At 36.0% G+C, this 17,531-nt stretch overlaps 1 protein-coding gene across 2 annotated transcripts in view; it reads right to left on the reverse strand.

Moving 5' to 3' along the window:
- The window catches only part of FBXO36 (F-box protein 36), a 33,701-nt gene that overhangs the window by 3,892 nt on the left and 12,278 nt on the right, over window positions 1–17,531 (reverse strand). The window contains exons 3-4 of one of the 2 annotated variants that reach the window (XM_064457726.1): window positions 8,008–8,112; window positions 3,323–3,495 (exon numbers count right to left, since the gene is read on the reverse strand). In XM_064457726.1, coding sequence (XP_064313796.1) covers window positions 3,323–3,495; window positions 8,008–8,112 — 278 coding nt within the window. Of the gene's footprint in view, window positions 1–3,322; window positions 3,496–8,007; window positions 8,117–17,531 lie in introns of both variants that reach the window. The other variant, XM_064457727.1, reaches the window with a different exon arrangement.

Here is a 17,531-nt window from a genome sequence, read left to right on the forward strand (position 1 = left end):
AAAATGCTTCCCTCTTTCAGAATGACTCCAAAAACAGAATCAGGTGGAAATATTATTTTATAAACAGGAAGAAAAAAATATGCCATTTGTTAGATGATGGAACCATCACAAAAAACGAATTAGGAACACACACTGTGTCATTGTGTATTACCTGCCTGTTGTAAGTTATACCAGCGCGTAGTAACACAATTCTGCCCCCAGACACTCCACTTTCCTAACTGTGTAATTGCAGGGACCTAAGTGGAGCTGTACTAGCTTACTCCCATGCAAGTGGCTGGGATGTCTGTCGCAAGCACTAACAGAAATAGAAAAGCAAAAGTCCTGGAATAACTTCTGTTACTGCTGACATAGCTGGATACCTTAAACTATTTAATTCACTGACTACAGCAAAGCTGTATCAGAGTACGTGCGGTCCTATTTCTGTTGTTCTTGAACTGTGAGCGATCAGCACACACGTGCCAGCATATTTTAGCAGAGGAAAGCAGGGATTAATGGGGAAAATTGCTGTAGAAGTCCTGAAACGTAAATACATGCATTTTGAAAGCTTCCTCTAAATTTCTGCTCTCTGGCTCTAACCCTTCTGCTGTTCCTATGAAGAATGGACAGCGTTCAATTAAAAATAGTAGAGAGTCGTTTTTAGTATCACGTATTCGTATTTCCCAATACGGTGTTCTAGTAAAAGAAGTACAGGGCAAAAAAATACAACCACTGTCATTATGGTGGTTTTCTTTCCGTGCCAGTGGCTCCTGGAGGGCGCAACAGCAAGGCGGCCGCCCCCGGCCAGCGGCGGGAGCCCGGCGCCCCCGCGCAGCGCCCGCCCGCCGCGGCCGCGGCCGCCGGCTCCCCCTGGCGGGAGGAGCTCCAGGGAGCCCCTGGCGCTCTTGGGCCGTTTCATGGCGCCTGGTTTGGCTGTCTCAAGACCTTGTACAAAATAAACGAATCCCGCCCCCAGCTTGTGCTGGGACATGTCACAATATCGCAGTCTGATAAAAAAAAGTGTTTGGGGAAAGGCACAGAGAGTGCTCCAACGGCGGCGCCCCCACCACGGCTGCTGTACGTTGCTTCTTTGGAGATGGAGCTTCTTTTACAATACTTAAAAATAGGACCTTGTGAAAATCTAAACTTTGAAACACATACTGAATTCTCTGGAGAGGGGCATTTATGCTCGGAAGTACAGTGTCAGGGAAATGCCACGCTCTGGGTAACAAATGTGGATACCGGTTTAGTTCAACCTACCAGGATGCACTGCATAGGATGGACGTACAGAGACTTTCCCACTCCACTTTTCAGTCCTGAGTGCAGAGACTGTTCTGTTTTCCCCTATTTAAAAACCTGAATACACTATTTTATAATTCCACAGAGATCAGCATTCCAGCCTATGAATAAGTTAGTCTGGAAATGAAAACTCACAGCGTTGGGGCAAATTTTTAATTCTTTAAAAATGCTGCTGAAATGAGAGAAAGACAGCATGGCATTACTAGTTGAAATAGGTGATTTCATCATGCCAAAATCTTAACTTTATTATTATGTAGCTTAATTATTTCTTGGATTTCCTTTAATTCCAGAATATCCAAGACTTTGTGTTAAACTAATGAAAAGCTTACTGCCCTCCACAGTACCTCATCCTACCCCATTCACACTTTGGAAATGACAGATGGCTTCCAAATACACTAATAAGTTATTTCCTGACCTCCCTTCTATCCATTCTCTTCCTCTCCTTTAGTTGTTTTTATTCTTTCATCCTCTACCCATTGTTTCTCAGTCACAATATCAACTGTTTTATCTTCAAACTGAAATGAAGCGCAGAACTTGGCAATCGCCTATTTTTTGTGCTCACTTGAACTCACTCTCGCTAAAGCATCTGTAGTGTCTTTGTAGCCACACCATGGGAACAGCACTACAGCCATATCCTCTTGAACTGTCAGCGGTCTTCCATGGAGCTTTTCTTGAAATCTTGGGCCACAACACCTCAAAATAATACAACTCTAAGCAATCTCATCCCGATACAGTTTGGAGACGTACTCTGCACCACAGACATGTCCTGTTCTCCAAGCTAAAAGGTTAATCTGTCTCTCTGAAGTCTTTCAGAGAGTACCTAGCTGTCACATCAGACTCAGGATGACTAAACCTGTTTTCACCTTCCTCCTAAGGTCTCACCATTACTTACATTTTTAGTAACCATACAACCCATAACTGGACAGGCTTCATTCTAGGCTCCTATGGCACCCCTGGGGATAAGAATCAAGTTATTTTTCTCTTTAATATGCTTCTCTCCTTATTTTTCATAAGCTAAAACCCTTTTCTCCCCCTACCTAACTTACTGTAGCAGCCTCTTCTCAGGCTCAGACCAGGATAGAAAATGCAATTTGAGGTATTCAGACCCACAAAAAATAAGCTTCCTAGATCACAGCTCTGAACGTATTATCTTTCCATCCCTCTGACTATCTGATCCTGCACTGACCAGGAAGATGGAATAGATGACCTCTCAAAGGCCTTTCCAACACAGCCTAAGGTCATAGGCAACTATGACCTTTCCAGTTCTGCACCGGCAGATTGGCCTCAGTCTCCTGGGGCTCCTAGGCTGTCCCTCCCTATTTGTTACCCCTCATTCAGCACTGAGAGGCTACCCTTAGCTCCAATCAGCCAATAGTGGCAACTTCTGTTTTCTCGCTTTGAAGTCTCAATTCAACATGATCATACTATTTCCCATACCTTCCTCATAGTTGGAAAGAGCTTCCTAGCAAGCAAGCATGTAATCTTTCTCCTTCTGTGTTTCTTCCAGTTCCTTGCTGCGAGGTCGACAAAAATATTGAAAAAAAAAAAAGATCTAAAGATCTCTTTCCTTGTGCTCCTGTCTTTTGGTAAGAGAATTAAAACGTAAGCTCTCTAGGAATAGCAATGATTTTTTGTTAGTTAATGAATCCAGTGTATGGGGATCCTGGTCCATGGTTGAAGCTTCTAGACACTACAATAATACAAATCATAATGTAAAGCATAGGTTTTACATTTCAAATACTTAATCCTGGAAGCAGTGCATAACACCCATGGGTTACAATGGAATTATCTGGATCATTGTGTTTATTATATGCAACAAAAGTTTGTGGGATAAGCACGGTCTCTCTAATGGCCTAAGATGTAGATTTATTGCACTCATTTAGTTGTTTGTATGCAGATGATTAATTTATTGTCTTAAACTTTAAGTAAAGCAGACAGATTGATGATTATATTAAATGTGAGAGAAATAAAAACCAACATGCTGCACAGCAGAGCTAACGATTTTTAAATAATTTATAATTTAAAAAAAGTATTAATTTTTCTTTACCATTTCAAATCTATGTGAAACTTGAGAAAGGCTGGCAATATCTTCAAGCTCCAGAAAGGAAATGATGTACAGAAGCAATGGGACAGGAAGCCGTTCCAGGAAGTCATAGTTACCTCGGCACAGACTGAGGACGTGTTCCAGAACTTTGGCACCAAACACTATAGCAATCTGAACTGTGATTTAAAAAAAAAAAAAAGTAAACTAAAAACAAACCCAAAAGACAACATAATTGTAAAAGCCTGAAATTTCTTCCCAATAATCCCACATTATTCATATACATCTTAAAAAAAATTGGAAAAGTCAGCTCAATTATTTTGATGTTTTCTAGAGAAAATAACATACAGTATCTTACATTGAACATTAGTTATTTATAGTATTTCAGTTCATCTCAGGAGTTGCTAGTGACATCCAGGAAGCCTGAGCAGTAAAACAAAACTTTAGTTAAAAAACTGTATATTGTCCAGTAAACAGCAAACTCTGGTCTCAGCTGAGGAACATTAAAACAGCAGCAAGGCTGAACTGAAACGTGTCCAGATCCATTTTGTCCACTTTCCATACACACATATATATTTATTTACATAAAGACTGTGCTATTTACTCAGGAGGAGGTTAGTAAAACAACTGAAAAAAGTACTTCAGTTGAATGCTTTGGAGAAAATAATGATGGCTCTGATATTAAGAGTCCCTGTAGTTCTGCTTCTTATCTTATGTAGGTACTGTTAAACCACAAAAATGAAATTGAAGACAGTTATCTTCTATAGTGACATGACGTTTTTGACTCATTGACTTTGTGATCGAGTACAGCGCCAAATTATTTTTCTGTAGATCTGCTACTTAGTGAGCTACTCCCCACCCTGCATTCACACAGTCAATTATTTCTGCTTCAGTACCCACCTTGGAACTTGGCCTTTTGAATTTAACATTGCTCCTTCAGCTCATTTATCTATTTTATCAAATTGCTTTAATAAAAATACTATTTTGTTATAAAACCGGATCCTGAATTCAATTTGCTACACTTGTAATGAATGATCAATGGTAAATTTTGGAGCTGCATGCTGTTTCCTAAGATCTGACAACACGAATGCAGTCATCCAGATTTGTGAAGTTGTGGTTTTTTTTTTTTCTTGTCATACAGGGATCAAAATTTCAATTTAAAGTAGAATTACTATCTTTTGTATTATGAAATTATTCTAACACATCCAAAGTAGTTTTTTTGTTGTTGTTTTGGGGATTTTTTTTTTAAACCAACTAGAGTCTCTCTTCTAATGTATGTTAAAGTCATAAAAAGAGAGAGAAACAGAATCATGGAAGTTGAAACTAAACTGACTATCGGCAGTAAGTGCATCCAATTTTGATGCAGTTTTCCTTCCCAAATATTTTGTAAGAATAGTTACAAAACTCAAGCTTATGCAAATACATTTGAAAGAGCTTTCCAAATTGCAACATTTCACTGTTAAGATGTTAAGGCTTTTTTCTTCTCTTTTTGTTCCAAATAATTACCTTAGGAATACGTAAAGAAAGCTATCACCTTATGTTCCTTCATGCCTTTGGGTAGATGGCCCAATACTGTTCCAGCTTTCTTTTCTGTTGCTATATCATACTGCAAGAACAAACAGTTTGCGCTTGGTTCTCATTTGCTTTCCAAGAATTTCAGTTCTATATAGTTCGTAATTTTCCTCAAATTCCTTGTGCAAGTACAAAAATGATCTCCACAGTCAACTAAAAATTGCCTGGCTGATCTAATTCAGGCTGATATGTAAGAATGATCCAAATCTTTGCATACTAGGAATGACAGTGATAATGGTTGTAGTGTGCACCTATTTCGTGTTGAATGATTAAGCAGGCTACTGCATGAGTATTTGCTGCCCCCTGAGTTTTTCCTGAAAATTATTTATTTCTAGAAATAATAATGTGACCTGGTTAGGCTATTTTAAAATATATTTAACTGTCTTTATCTTGCTTTATAAATATATCTGCAGTTACTGATAAACTAACTGTGAAAGCATGTTGAACTTCAGGTTTTCTGTGAAATTTTCATCCTATGAGTGCTGGATGCTACTTGATGACTTGTACTATTTGTTCGCTCATCCAAAACTGTAAATAAACCTCTCTTCTCTTGCCCTACACTATCATCAATGAATCTTCCATCTTTGCAAAACCACAATGAAAATCTAGCCATATACAAAATATTGCTCTTCCCCCTTGGCTCTATCGAGATTATGAAAATAAACTAATGATACCTTACTTCACTGTCCAAAAAGAAAAGAAAACATTCAGAACAAACACAGATGTTTACAGCTGTATGGTAGTTAATATAAATTTACTAAAATGTTAACGTTTGTTATAAAATGTTTACTTCTTCAGTTTTCTATTGGATGCTTCAAATTCCTGTATGGGATATTAATAAAATGCTTCATTTGCAGGGGGATATTCTTCCTACGCCCATTAGAAATAATTTAAGCACTTAAAAAAAAATAATTCTCTAAAAATCTCCAACCATGTGAAAACATATATAAATCTTAGGAATAAGAACAAGGAGATAACAACAGGAAATACTAATACTTAATAGATAAATATTTTGCTGGTAGGGGTATACCAAATGTTTAGCAGCAACCATGGGTCTGGTGAGGATTCTTTTATCTGAGCTCTCATTTGGCAAAAAATTCAATAAGGATAACTAGAATATTATTCCAGTATATATATTTGTAAAGAATTGGGGGTGGGGGGGTGGAAATCTGTGAATACTTAGGAGAACAGCAGCAAAGCTCCTCTAACAGGAGTTGAGAAGGAGGTGTAAAAACATCTGATTGTGTGGAACAGCAAGAGCTTTGGACAGAAATAATATCACTATAACAAAATACAACTTCTCACAAACATAGTAATTTATATTCATAATACTTCTATTTAAGTTAGCATTTTTCTGGGAAAAAAAAACCACAAACCATTTTGTTTTATATTAAAGTTTTACTAAAAAACAGAGTGAAAACCCCATGTGTGATCTTAAAGATAATTTTAGAAGGAGGAAGAAATAAGTAAATGTTAGGAAAGAATGGCAACTGTGGCTTTCAATACTTCCTATGGGATAGGAAACCTGAACCACCAATGACACTTTTCAAGACAAAACAGGCAGATCTTATTTTTAACCTGTTGCAAACACACAGTAGAAAACTGCATGTTAACAATAATTTGACTATTTGAATCATTGTACTCAGGTAATGTAAAACAGATGTTTTATTGTGACATTATATTACTATCAAATGCCACAAGAAAATCTTACAGTATAAGCAATGAGGAAAAAAACCAAGCTAAAATCCTCACCAATATATATATATTCACATATCAAATCTACTTTTATGAGGTAAATAAAAAAATAAATTTAAAAAACCAATCACTTAAACATATTGCTAAGATTCAGCTATAAACTTTGTGTAATTCTTGGGGAAAAAAATAGAAGACTACTTTGAAAGTTTATAAAAATTAATAACGAATTTTGTGAATTTAAGATGTGGTGGTGCAACTCTTTGCCTCAACTAATGGAGCAATTATAAACACCTACTGCAAAAAAGCATAGCATATTTAGAGACTCCCTGAACACTAGCCAAATTCAGACCCTAAATGAAGATACACTCAAGTTTACTCTTGAAAACTGGTATATTGAGGAAAGAGTTTTACCCTCTCCCCTACCACCTGAGAATCATTTACTTCCTGGGAGAGCAGACCTCCTCTGCCTAGGTGTAAATAAGATGACGTCTACCAAAGCTGTGATGAAGAAAATAGGACTTCATTTAGAAATGACATCTTTCCAGTTCATCATAAAAATAGGATAAATATGAACTCACATCTGTAACTAATTTTTTTAATGTCTGTACATAATCAGAATAAAGGAGCAGCTTATTAAAAATAACAAAACCCAACAACTCACTAACGCAAGGTGTTTGAGTGCTACCTAGTTTCTTGGCCTACAAAAGCCTCAGATCTCAATCCAGTCCCTGCAGGTGCAGTTATGAAGTTCTCAATTTTCAGACCAGGTCATAGCTTAGACCTCAGCTATTCACTGCAGTTGCCGAATTAATGTGTCTTTGGCTTACTGTTTTCAGGAAACACTTTCCTCTGTGAGCCATGACCAACCACATCTTGTGACATGGTATCTCTTTAAAGTAATCTACTACTGAGAACCAAGACTATAAGAAGATGCAGAGCAATAACTACTTGGGACATGTAGTCCCATGGAACTTTGGGAAACAGCATAATTATTTTGCATGTTCTCAGTGGCTAGTCTATCAGGAACAGGTTGGAAAACAGCTCTATAAATCTACGTTTTAAGGTTTATTTAGCGGTGTGGTCATGACGTGGCCATGAAAACAAATGTGGTATCACAAAGCGTTATAAGGACTGAGTTATTAGCAGTAAAAATATTGCTTTATGGACTATTTTTGTTGCCAATACCTCTGTCATTGTCTTATAATGAAGCTATCAATGTTGCTGGGATTTATCCTATATTTACATTTACTGTCATGTCTTTTTGTCTTTACAGTATTCATACATTAGTTTATATTAATAAATTAATACAAAAAACCCTGTGAGCCAAAGCAATCACATCTTTCATGAAAGTTATTACAGATCAATGTTGCCAGATTATTCCATTATATGCCACAGCAAATTTGTAATTATTATTGTCATCTTACTATGAAGAGATGAATCACCCAGAAAATCCTCCTGGGATTCTTTAATTTCTCCAGGTCTTGATTCACGAAATTCATTCCTAAGTGAGATTTTCCACCACCTGAAAACTACCTACAATTGTGGAAGAAGAAAAAGAAAAATAAGAAAGGAAGAAGAAATTAATATCAAGTACCATGAGATAAACACATTGCTAAGATTCAGGACACCCGTTACGTAAATGTTACTGCAATCCCAAAACAATGTTATCATAAGATATCAGGCCATGGTTACATTACCAGCAGCCTTACAACAGGCTTCAAAGGACAATAAAAATCCCATAATGTACCTAAACAAGTGTGAAATGTTTTTACATACATAGAAAATATTCCCAACTCCTGTGTGCAAATTGTTTCCAGAAATCAAAACACGTTTAATGACATCTCAACTTGCAAAACTATAAACATTCTCATTTTGTTTTTCATTTGGTCACAGAAACACAATTCATCAGGCATTAAATTATGTGGTTAAGTAGAAATACCCATTCAACTGCTCAGGCATTCAAAAGTGGCAGTATTAGTAGTTAAACTGCCATTTTAACATTTTGTTAAAATGGAAACAAATAGGACAGTTCAAAGCTCAGCACTTAGACTGTCTGAAAACTCTGGAAAAAACTCTCCACGAGCACACGTTCAACTCACATTTTCAGAGTCTGAAAAGAAAGAAAAGAAAGCCTGCATTACAAAGCACACAACTGAGACAAAAGATTAATATGAATAGTATTGAAATGAAATGTAGCTATGAAATGATGTAGAACAAGTAGCCCTGGCTGTCATTTTCCCAGAGTTCTCTTAAAACGTTACATATATGCTTGGAACAGTGTCAGCTTTTAATATTGACTTTTGTTTTGTTGCTGTCACAGCTGGGTCTACAGGAGAGGAAAGTCATAATCGTGTCTCTTCCTTCACACAGCTGTTAGCAAAGACCACGCTCCAAGCCAAAAGCAGGATTCAGCTGCTGTTTTAGGCAAGGTTAGGAAAAAAAAAAATCTTGTAATCTTACTAATATTAATCTGTTTTATTTCCTTCCCTTTCATTGAGAAAAGTGAGTATTTTACATTGCTGTATGTATATGCGGATTCCTGACACACTGAGTGATAAAACTGACAAATGAGAATATTAGTGAGGTGTACGTTTATAAACACACACGCATATAAAAAAATACATTCTGCAGAGTATTATTTTTTCTAGTAGCATGTAGAAAGGGAAAATTAAAAGCAAGCCTTGAGTTAACTGTCAATAAGCCACAGAAGACTACTCACATATTCTGACTGAAGAACACAGAGTTAAATTTACTATTACAAATCTTAGATCTGACAAGGGTGGTTTACATCTCTCAACATGAAATTTAACTTTAGATCTCATGTATTTCAGTGTCAAAATGTAGATTTTAAAGTTGAGAAGAATTAAGTATTTCTAACTCCCTGGGTTGCATTTCACTTTCATCAATTTTCAAATTAAAGCTCAGATTCTAGACAATCTGCCAAAGCAGACCCACACCAATAATTTCTGTATTTTTCAAGTCTTGCTTGTATCCTGTTGATATCTCATGTACAGTAACAGTAAATACATTTGAATAAAGGCTTAATATCTGCATCTGAATGTCAAATACAGCCAGCTAAAATTTATCATTTTGATGTTTATTGTGGCTAATATGTAATTATAGGTGGGTAATCGGAATTACTAAATCATATTTCTGATAGCTTTGATTAACTCTCAGACATATCCTCAATAGTCTGTAAAATAACCCTTTTTTATGTGAATAAAACAAAAACCATCCTACTCAGTTGAAAAAGTTCATCCCATTTTACAATGACACACAATCTTTATTCCTTTGCAGTAAACCAGTTGCCTCCTTGAAGGGAAAAATGCCCATTCATCCAATCTGCATTCTAGAATTTAACATATGAAAAATAAATTACACTACTGAAACATTTTGTAAGAGCAGAGTTAACATTTCTGTAATGTACATGCACATTACAGACCACCATGTTGCTAAAATAACACTGCTTAATGAGTGATAATGTGAGGATTCAGTGCAAAAGAGATTATAATATAAACCACTTGCCATTCTGTTTCAGTGATGATCTTACTACCTGGGAAGGCTTTAAAACCAGTATGTTTGTAGCCCACCGCAGGGATAATAGGACAGTGAATGCAGTACTGTACTTCCAAAAGCTTTTTTATCTCTAGCAAGGTAGGGAGAATCAGCATGTAGGGCTACTACCATTTTTATTTGTGGAAAACATGAGGTGAGAATAAGGTCAGAACAATACCAATATGCAAATGGAGAGAGAAAAGACATCTTTCTGCATGTTCCTCAAGTTTGCATACCCTTCAAAATGGTACTCAAGAATACAGTATATTATAGGGGGGGAAAGAATTGTTAAAGGATTTTTCTTAAAAACTAAATCAAAACAAACAAAAACCCCACCCCAAAACCAACAACAACAAAACCCCCAAAAAACCAAACCATACAAAAAACCCCCCAAGTCCCCAGAAAACCAACCAAAACCAACCTAAATCCCACATACCCAAAAAACCCAAAACCAAAACAAACAAAAAAACCCAACAAAAAACCCAAAACAAACCAAACAATAAACAAAAAAAATTTTCATCATGGAGATGCCAAGTGTAACTGAAAAAGAAAATAGCCACCTGCCGCCAAAACTACTTACCAAAAATTATTAACGATGACTGTTGCTTTTCAACTTCTGAACTTTAATACCTAGCAATATTCTTCACATAAGTTTTCTGTATAGCCTTATAGATTTAACTATATACCAATTTAGAAGTCCAATTCTTAAAAAAGCAGAACTATGTTTCACAACAGGTTACAGTCTGTTGTGATCTGTTATAAAATATATTAATAAATACTTTTCAGTCTGGGATATACAGTACAATAAAATCAAGCATATACAGAAAGATGCTCACCCAATTTTTGCACTGGTTTAAGCAAGACGAACTTTTCACAGTGAGTATTCTTTATATTTTTTGTTCAGTATTTTGTGGGTATGGGTGTATTTATCTATAATATAAGTTTATGTATACACAGGTATACAAGAACACATTGAACCCAAACACTAGAGTGTGCATATGTGTGAACAGAATCTTGAATGAGATTTAATCTTTAGACAGTCCAACCAACCCTAAAATGCAACACTAAGTCAATACTCTACAAATGAAATCTCGGTTGTATTTTTAAAGCACTTACAGTAGATGTTTTAACATGGTTATAAAAATATACTTTCTTGTAGTATTGTTGTACAGTTATAAATTCCAAAGCATTTTAATACTGAAAAATGCACAAATTTCAAAACTTACAGAAAATTACAGAAATATATATTTCAATAATCTCGCTTCTTCTTAATTGTTATACTAGGAAGCACACCGCAACAGAACTATCTGCCAGAGTGAGAAGATCAGGTCAGCACGCAGAGGCACAGGAAAAGTAAAATATTCAAGTAATTATATTGAACATCACTGTATTTTCTAAACATTATTTTTTGATTTACAGTGGAACAAACTGTCAGTAGCACTATTCCATTAAAAAACTTCCCTACGTACAAATACCCAGGACAAACTACAGTTACCTTGTTAATTTGTTAGCACATGGTTATTTCAAAGCAAAATATTGCAAGGATTTTGTAATACCTGTACTTTTTGCATAGATTAAAAAGATGAAGAATGGCAAGTATTATAAGTGCATTCTTGTTACCATGGACACATTTCATTCTTGACGTTATTTGGAGGTGCAAGTGTTAAAGCAATTCACTACCACATGCTTACTCCATTGACGTTTCTTCATGAAAAAAAGAAAGAGGAGAAAAGGATGAGCTGAACCAAATCTAAACAGCAGCAACCAGCCAAGGCTTCAGATAAAAAGTCATAGCAATTTTTTTTTTTAAATAAAACAAAATATTTAAGTGAAAATTAGCAACAAATAAATTCTTTAGGAAGTATCTAGTGTCAAAATTAACCTGGACTGCAGATTATCAGAAGCATTCTATTTACATTGTATGAAGTAAAAAAATATTTGAAGTTTGTCGTATGTGAGCCATCTTTTAAGGATGCTGGGCTCAACCTTCCCCCTTAATTTAATCTATTTTGGAAGTTATAAAACTAGAGACAAGTCTTACATGACAAACTCATACAGTATAATGAGAAACCTCTGGGAGAAGCTTAAGAAAGACAGTATGAATGGTGAAGCCGTTATAAAGGCACATATGAGAAACAGCTTCCTTCTCCAATACATATTTTTAGCATTTCAAAATTCTCCAGACTTGGCTTTCTGCTTTGCTTAAAACTAGTAAATCAAAACGTAATTTCTCAGATTACAGGTTATTTGGAGACTCATTTTCCCTATTTTTCTCTTTAAGTTGTTCTACTTTAAATACTTAAACAGTCATTGAAGGAGGAAGATGACTCCAGAATCTAGAAAATAGTGCTTGCTGAGATTTAGGAGATCTAGTTCAAATACTTCCTTTGGTCCCAGGTGAATGGCCTAAAACTCCAGTCTTTTTCTGGCCTTGGATTTCTCACTGCAGTCCAAGCTCTCACTCCCCTGTGCGTTGAAGGAGCCATTGTGTCTTCTACTGAATAAAGTAGTCACATTCTCAGCTAGTCTTAGTGACTTTACCTCTACTAAATCCCGTCTTCCAGGCTGTTTTATCCCATATTCTATTACTTTTCCACAGATTAAAAAAAATAAATCTCTGGTTTTGGCTGGGTTTTGTGGATTGGAGGAGACTATAAAAATTTATGTTGCCTTACTATTTGATATCAAAATTAGAGTTCAAATGCTTCTGTCCCTCATTTTATCTCATTTTCTCTTGCAGAATATTGTTGCATTTTTGCTGCAATTTCAAATAAATCTTTTTTTTAAGCATTCCATTTTCATGCACCTCAGTATAGAAATCACTCATCTCACCCTCACATAAATCTTTACAAAATAAAAGTGAAATAAATATCAGCATTACTGAAACATCTTCAAGGAGATAACTATAAGATAGATGTTTCTAAAGCCATGACCTGCATATCTAAATATCTTTCAGTTAATTGACTGCTTGGAGCCAGATGAGCCTAAGATGTTGCCTAAGAGTGTGTAAACCTAAGCTCAATTTCCAAGTCAAATGCCTTCATTAGAGATACTTTTTTTTTAAATTTTGAAATGAATTAGCATGGTGAAAACTACCAGCTTACCTGCTTGCTTTGTCTTTTCAGTCCCTGTTAGTGTAGACGCAATCTTCCTTATGAAAAAGCACTCCTCGTGTCATAGATTTTTCTACTCTAACATAGCCACATCTAATTGAGAAGCTGATACTGCAGTACTGTAAAGTTTTTCACGCAATTGCAGCTACGTCTGCACTGCATAAGTAACAAAGGTAAATTTGAACATGACAATAGAAATCATTAGGCTTGGACAGAGCAATGCTCATTTTGCAAGTGAATGAAGCTTAGCCTTCTAGGTCACTTTAAAAAAATGCAGAACCTTAAAATTTTACTCACTTTTCACTAACAAGAGGCAACCATGTATTGTATCTAAACTATAGAACCAAGTAGCACCAACAATGCACAGGTATTTGCAAAAGCAAAAAAATAAAAGTATTAAATAGCTTTATAAAGAGCTAGAGTGAGGCTATCCCTACGCACTGATACAGCTAAAGAAAATGCTGTTTTGATCCCTGTGGGATAAGCTGTTGAAGAACGGTAACACACATGGGCAATTGTTTCATGTAAGGCTACTAATGGCATATTGTGATTAACTTAAAAGCGAGAACGCAGATCTTGTGGAACTGAAGAATCTGTTATGTCTCCCTTTTCTCTCCTGCCTCCAAAACCAGTTAGATTTTGGCAATGAAAAGATACCCTCTGTTTAAATAAATATTCCCACTGTGCCTTTATACAGCATGACAAGCAACATACAGGTAACTCACAAGATGTTGTGAACTATTTAAAGAAAATGATAGTTACAGAGATGACAGCTAACAAATACCACCAAATATTCATACCATGATCTTGGCAGTTACATAGCAACTTTTTTTTCTAATAGTTTCCTCATTGTCCCTACACAAAAGAAAATCGCAGTCAGTGTCATGTTTAAGTTAGTTAATGATGGCTACACAAGTGTTGCAAAAATTAAGAAGCTTTTTCGTAACTATTGCTTGAAGGAAGCTGTCGGGTTTTTTTGTTTGCTTCGTGTTTTTTTTTAAGTTTTTTTTTAATAGCAGGACCTAAGCCCCTGCAATCAGAGGCATCTTTTGCCAGTTTTATGAAATTCCATCAGCATCTCAACCTGTGAACACTGGGGTTTCTCTTCTGTTGCCTACTACTCGATTTTTCAGAGCCTTGCTGCCATGTTGTATGGAGCTTTTTGGCAAGTATGAACACCTGAAGACACTTACCTGAACATCCAAACTTTTGCCCAACCATGCTTCTATAATATGTATGGATATAAGGTAAATGTTCAGCTGGCTATTTCAGTCCTTTGTAAATATAAGAATACAGAGAAGAGTCAGCAGAGGATGAGGATGGATGGCCTATTGTACACCATCATTACCTCATAGCATTTAGCTTGACCTAGAGTATAGAAAGAATTCACAAGGAATTCACCTTCCATCCGGAAAAACAGTTATTTCCCACTTCCTTATTCCATGTAAGAGTGAAATAAAAAAAACTAACCAAGAACAAAACCCAAACAAAACCCAATATACATTTTAAAGTCTGCCTTATTTTGGAGATTTTGGGTTGCTGTAATAAACATCAGAACTGAAAATCAGTCGTAACCACTCATTTCTATTGAAATGGTTATCATCCATCTTTATCTTCCAAGTGACAACAGAAAAACAGCTTAATTTTATAATTGGGCTTTAAGATCATAAACATGAATAGCTTAATAGAAGACAAAATGCTCCAAAACTACTGCTAAAACATTTAACACTTTAGATAAAGCGAAAAATACTGTTTGCACTAAACTATTAGCTCCTCATCACACAATTTCCAGTTGATTAGTGATTAACGTTCATATCTGATTAAATAGTTTGTTCATTTACCAATCAAAACCAGAATAATAGAAGAATCCTTATAACACATTGTGGCTTTAGAACCATCTCCTTAACCTGATCATTCTGCTATCACAGAGTTTAAAAAACTTAATTGTCTTAATGGACATACTGGTGAGTCTTGTAAGACATTCAGAGAAGAAAAATACTGTATGAGACAGGTAGAAGAACAATATTAAGAAGAGTAAATCAATACAGTAATATTTAATTCTGCTTTTCCCAATTGATATTGCTGTAAAAATAGTTGTAACTGAAGAAGATAAAAGTTAAACAACCTAACCAGCCAGACCATTCTCCCTCCTAATTACGTTAGATTGATCAATAGAAAGGCTTAACGTGTTCACCAGTTAAAGCAAGTCTCCAACTGTGCTAGGCTAGTGAGCAGGCAAGCTTTTATTCTGCTATAGAGTCACTTCTTAAATATTCTTTTACTTTCTGATTGGCTACTCAGGGACAATGCCCCACCTGTCCTCTGACTAGTTTAGTAGTATTAGTACTGTTACTTGTATATATTTGTGCCTCCTGCCATTTATAACAGGTTTCTATTAAAAAAAATCAGCACTCAAGTTTTAGATAGTAATCAATGAATGCAAGTGTACATAAATATGGATGTTAATATTTGCATAAGAAAAGTAGTTCTTGTAAGTTAGCACCAATTTAAAGAGAAGACTGGTTTATCTGGATTAAATTACCATCTTCACAGTTCACTGTTATTTCTTCTTGTTGATACACTGAAATTCAAACGTAATCAAACTCTTCAGTTTACTGAAGTATATAGAATACATTTGAGTTAAAATTAGAACGTTTATAGCGCACTTAAGACCTACGTAAATTACTTTTAGAGAAAATCTCAAGACAGTGAGGAATAGTCACATAATGTTGTTAAGCTACAACACACGTACAAACTGCAGACCTGCATGTTTCTCTGGAAAGATCTAGAAAGTAATAATACCTCTCTAGCCTTAATATTTGCAGAACATAACAAAGCGACCGTGCTATTTCCATTGCAACTGTTTTCTTTAACAAATATCCAGTAGTCTCAATTACAAATTCCACAAACTATTTCATAACTATTACAATTTATGGCACATTTCCTATGGTCTTGGAGAAAGATGGATTCAGGAAGGCTTGTGTGATTTGAAGTTCTGAATCATACAGAGAGATTGAAGTACAGAGGAAAACAGAGTTGGTTGTTATGATTGCTTTGACTTTTTTTTTTTTTTAAATAAAGCTTTTATTTTTCTGCTTGATTTTGAACATTTGCAATTAAAGCTGTTACTTTGCTATGATTGGCTAAAGGAAATTATTTTGAGAGTCTTGATTTGGTTAATATGCAAGAATGTGAACAGTGTTCACTAGCAAATGCAGCCTGGCAGAATGAAGTACCCTGGTTTCAAGGGTGTCTGTTTCAGGGAAATAATACCTGTGTACCTCAAAATTTTTGGCAGGTTTTGACCTGCTCCATTGGATAAGAAGGTAAAATGGTCTATCACCAGGTTGCAGTTAATGAAGGCTTCATTTATTTAGTGTTCCCTGAAGTCTTTGAAGGAAAACTTTCTAGGAGTAAGAACAAAAAAAAAGAACCACACCCGGTTGCAACAGTGCAAGATCACAAAACTGAAGTTAAACTAAACCCATACACTGATGTAATTCCACGTTTCAGGCATGCACAATGTGAAATCAAATAGGTACTAGTTGCTGCCTCTAATGTCTGTGAAATTGGATGCTTTTTGCTCGTCTTCTGGCAAATTATTACCTTTTTTCAAATTTAAAGTCGGGTTTACAAAACCTGTGCTTCATTTGACAACTACTCCAAAATTTTGTGTTTGCATTTGCTATAGTACAGGAAGTTATAAAATTAATATTTTGTCCAGACTACTAGGATCACATCTGTATAGGATAGTAGTTTCTTCCTCATGCATTCATGAGAAGAGGGAAATAAAAAATCAGGTCTCTGGGATTTATTAGACATAGCCAACTTTTCAGTCCTTCTATGGGATACAGGCAGCAAGTTGACCATGAGCCAGCAATATGCCCTTGTGGCCAAGAGGGCCAACTTATCCTGGGGTGCATTAAAAGGAGTGTGGCCAGCAGGTCAAGGAAGGTTATCCTCCCCCTCTACTCTGCCCTGGTGAGACCACATTTGGAGTGCTGTGTCCAGTTTTGGGCACCCCTGGGTTCAAGAAAGTCAGGGAACTACTGCAGAGTGTCCAATGGAGAGCTACAAAGATGATCAAGGGACTGGAGCATCTCCCTTATGAGAAAAGGCTGAGAGACCTGGGTTTGTTCAGCCTGGAGAAGAAAAGACTGAAGGGGGGATCTTATCCATGCTTATAAATATCTAAAGGGTGGGTGTCAAGAGCATGGGGCCAGACTCCTTTCAGTGGTGCCCAACAACAGAACAAGGGGCAATGGGCACAAGTTGGAACA

Source organism: Phalacrocorax carbo, chromosome 7, assembly GCF_963921805.1.
Source record: "Phalacrocorax carbo chromosome 7, bPhaCar2.1, whole genome shotgun sequence".
Taxonomy (NCBI): Eukaryota; Metazoa; Chordata; class Aves; order Suliformes; family Phalacrocoracidae; genus Phalacrocorax; species Phalacrocorax carbo.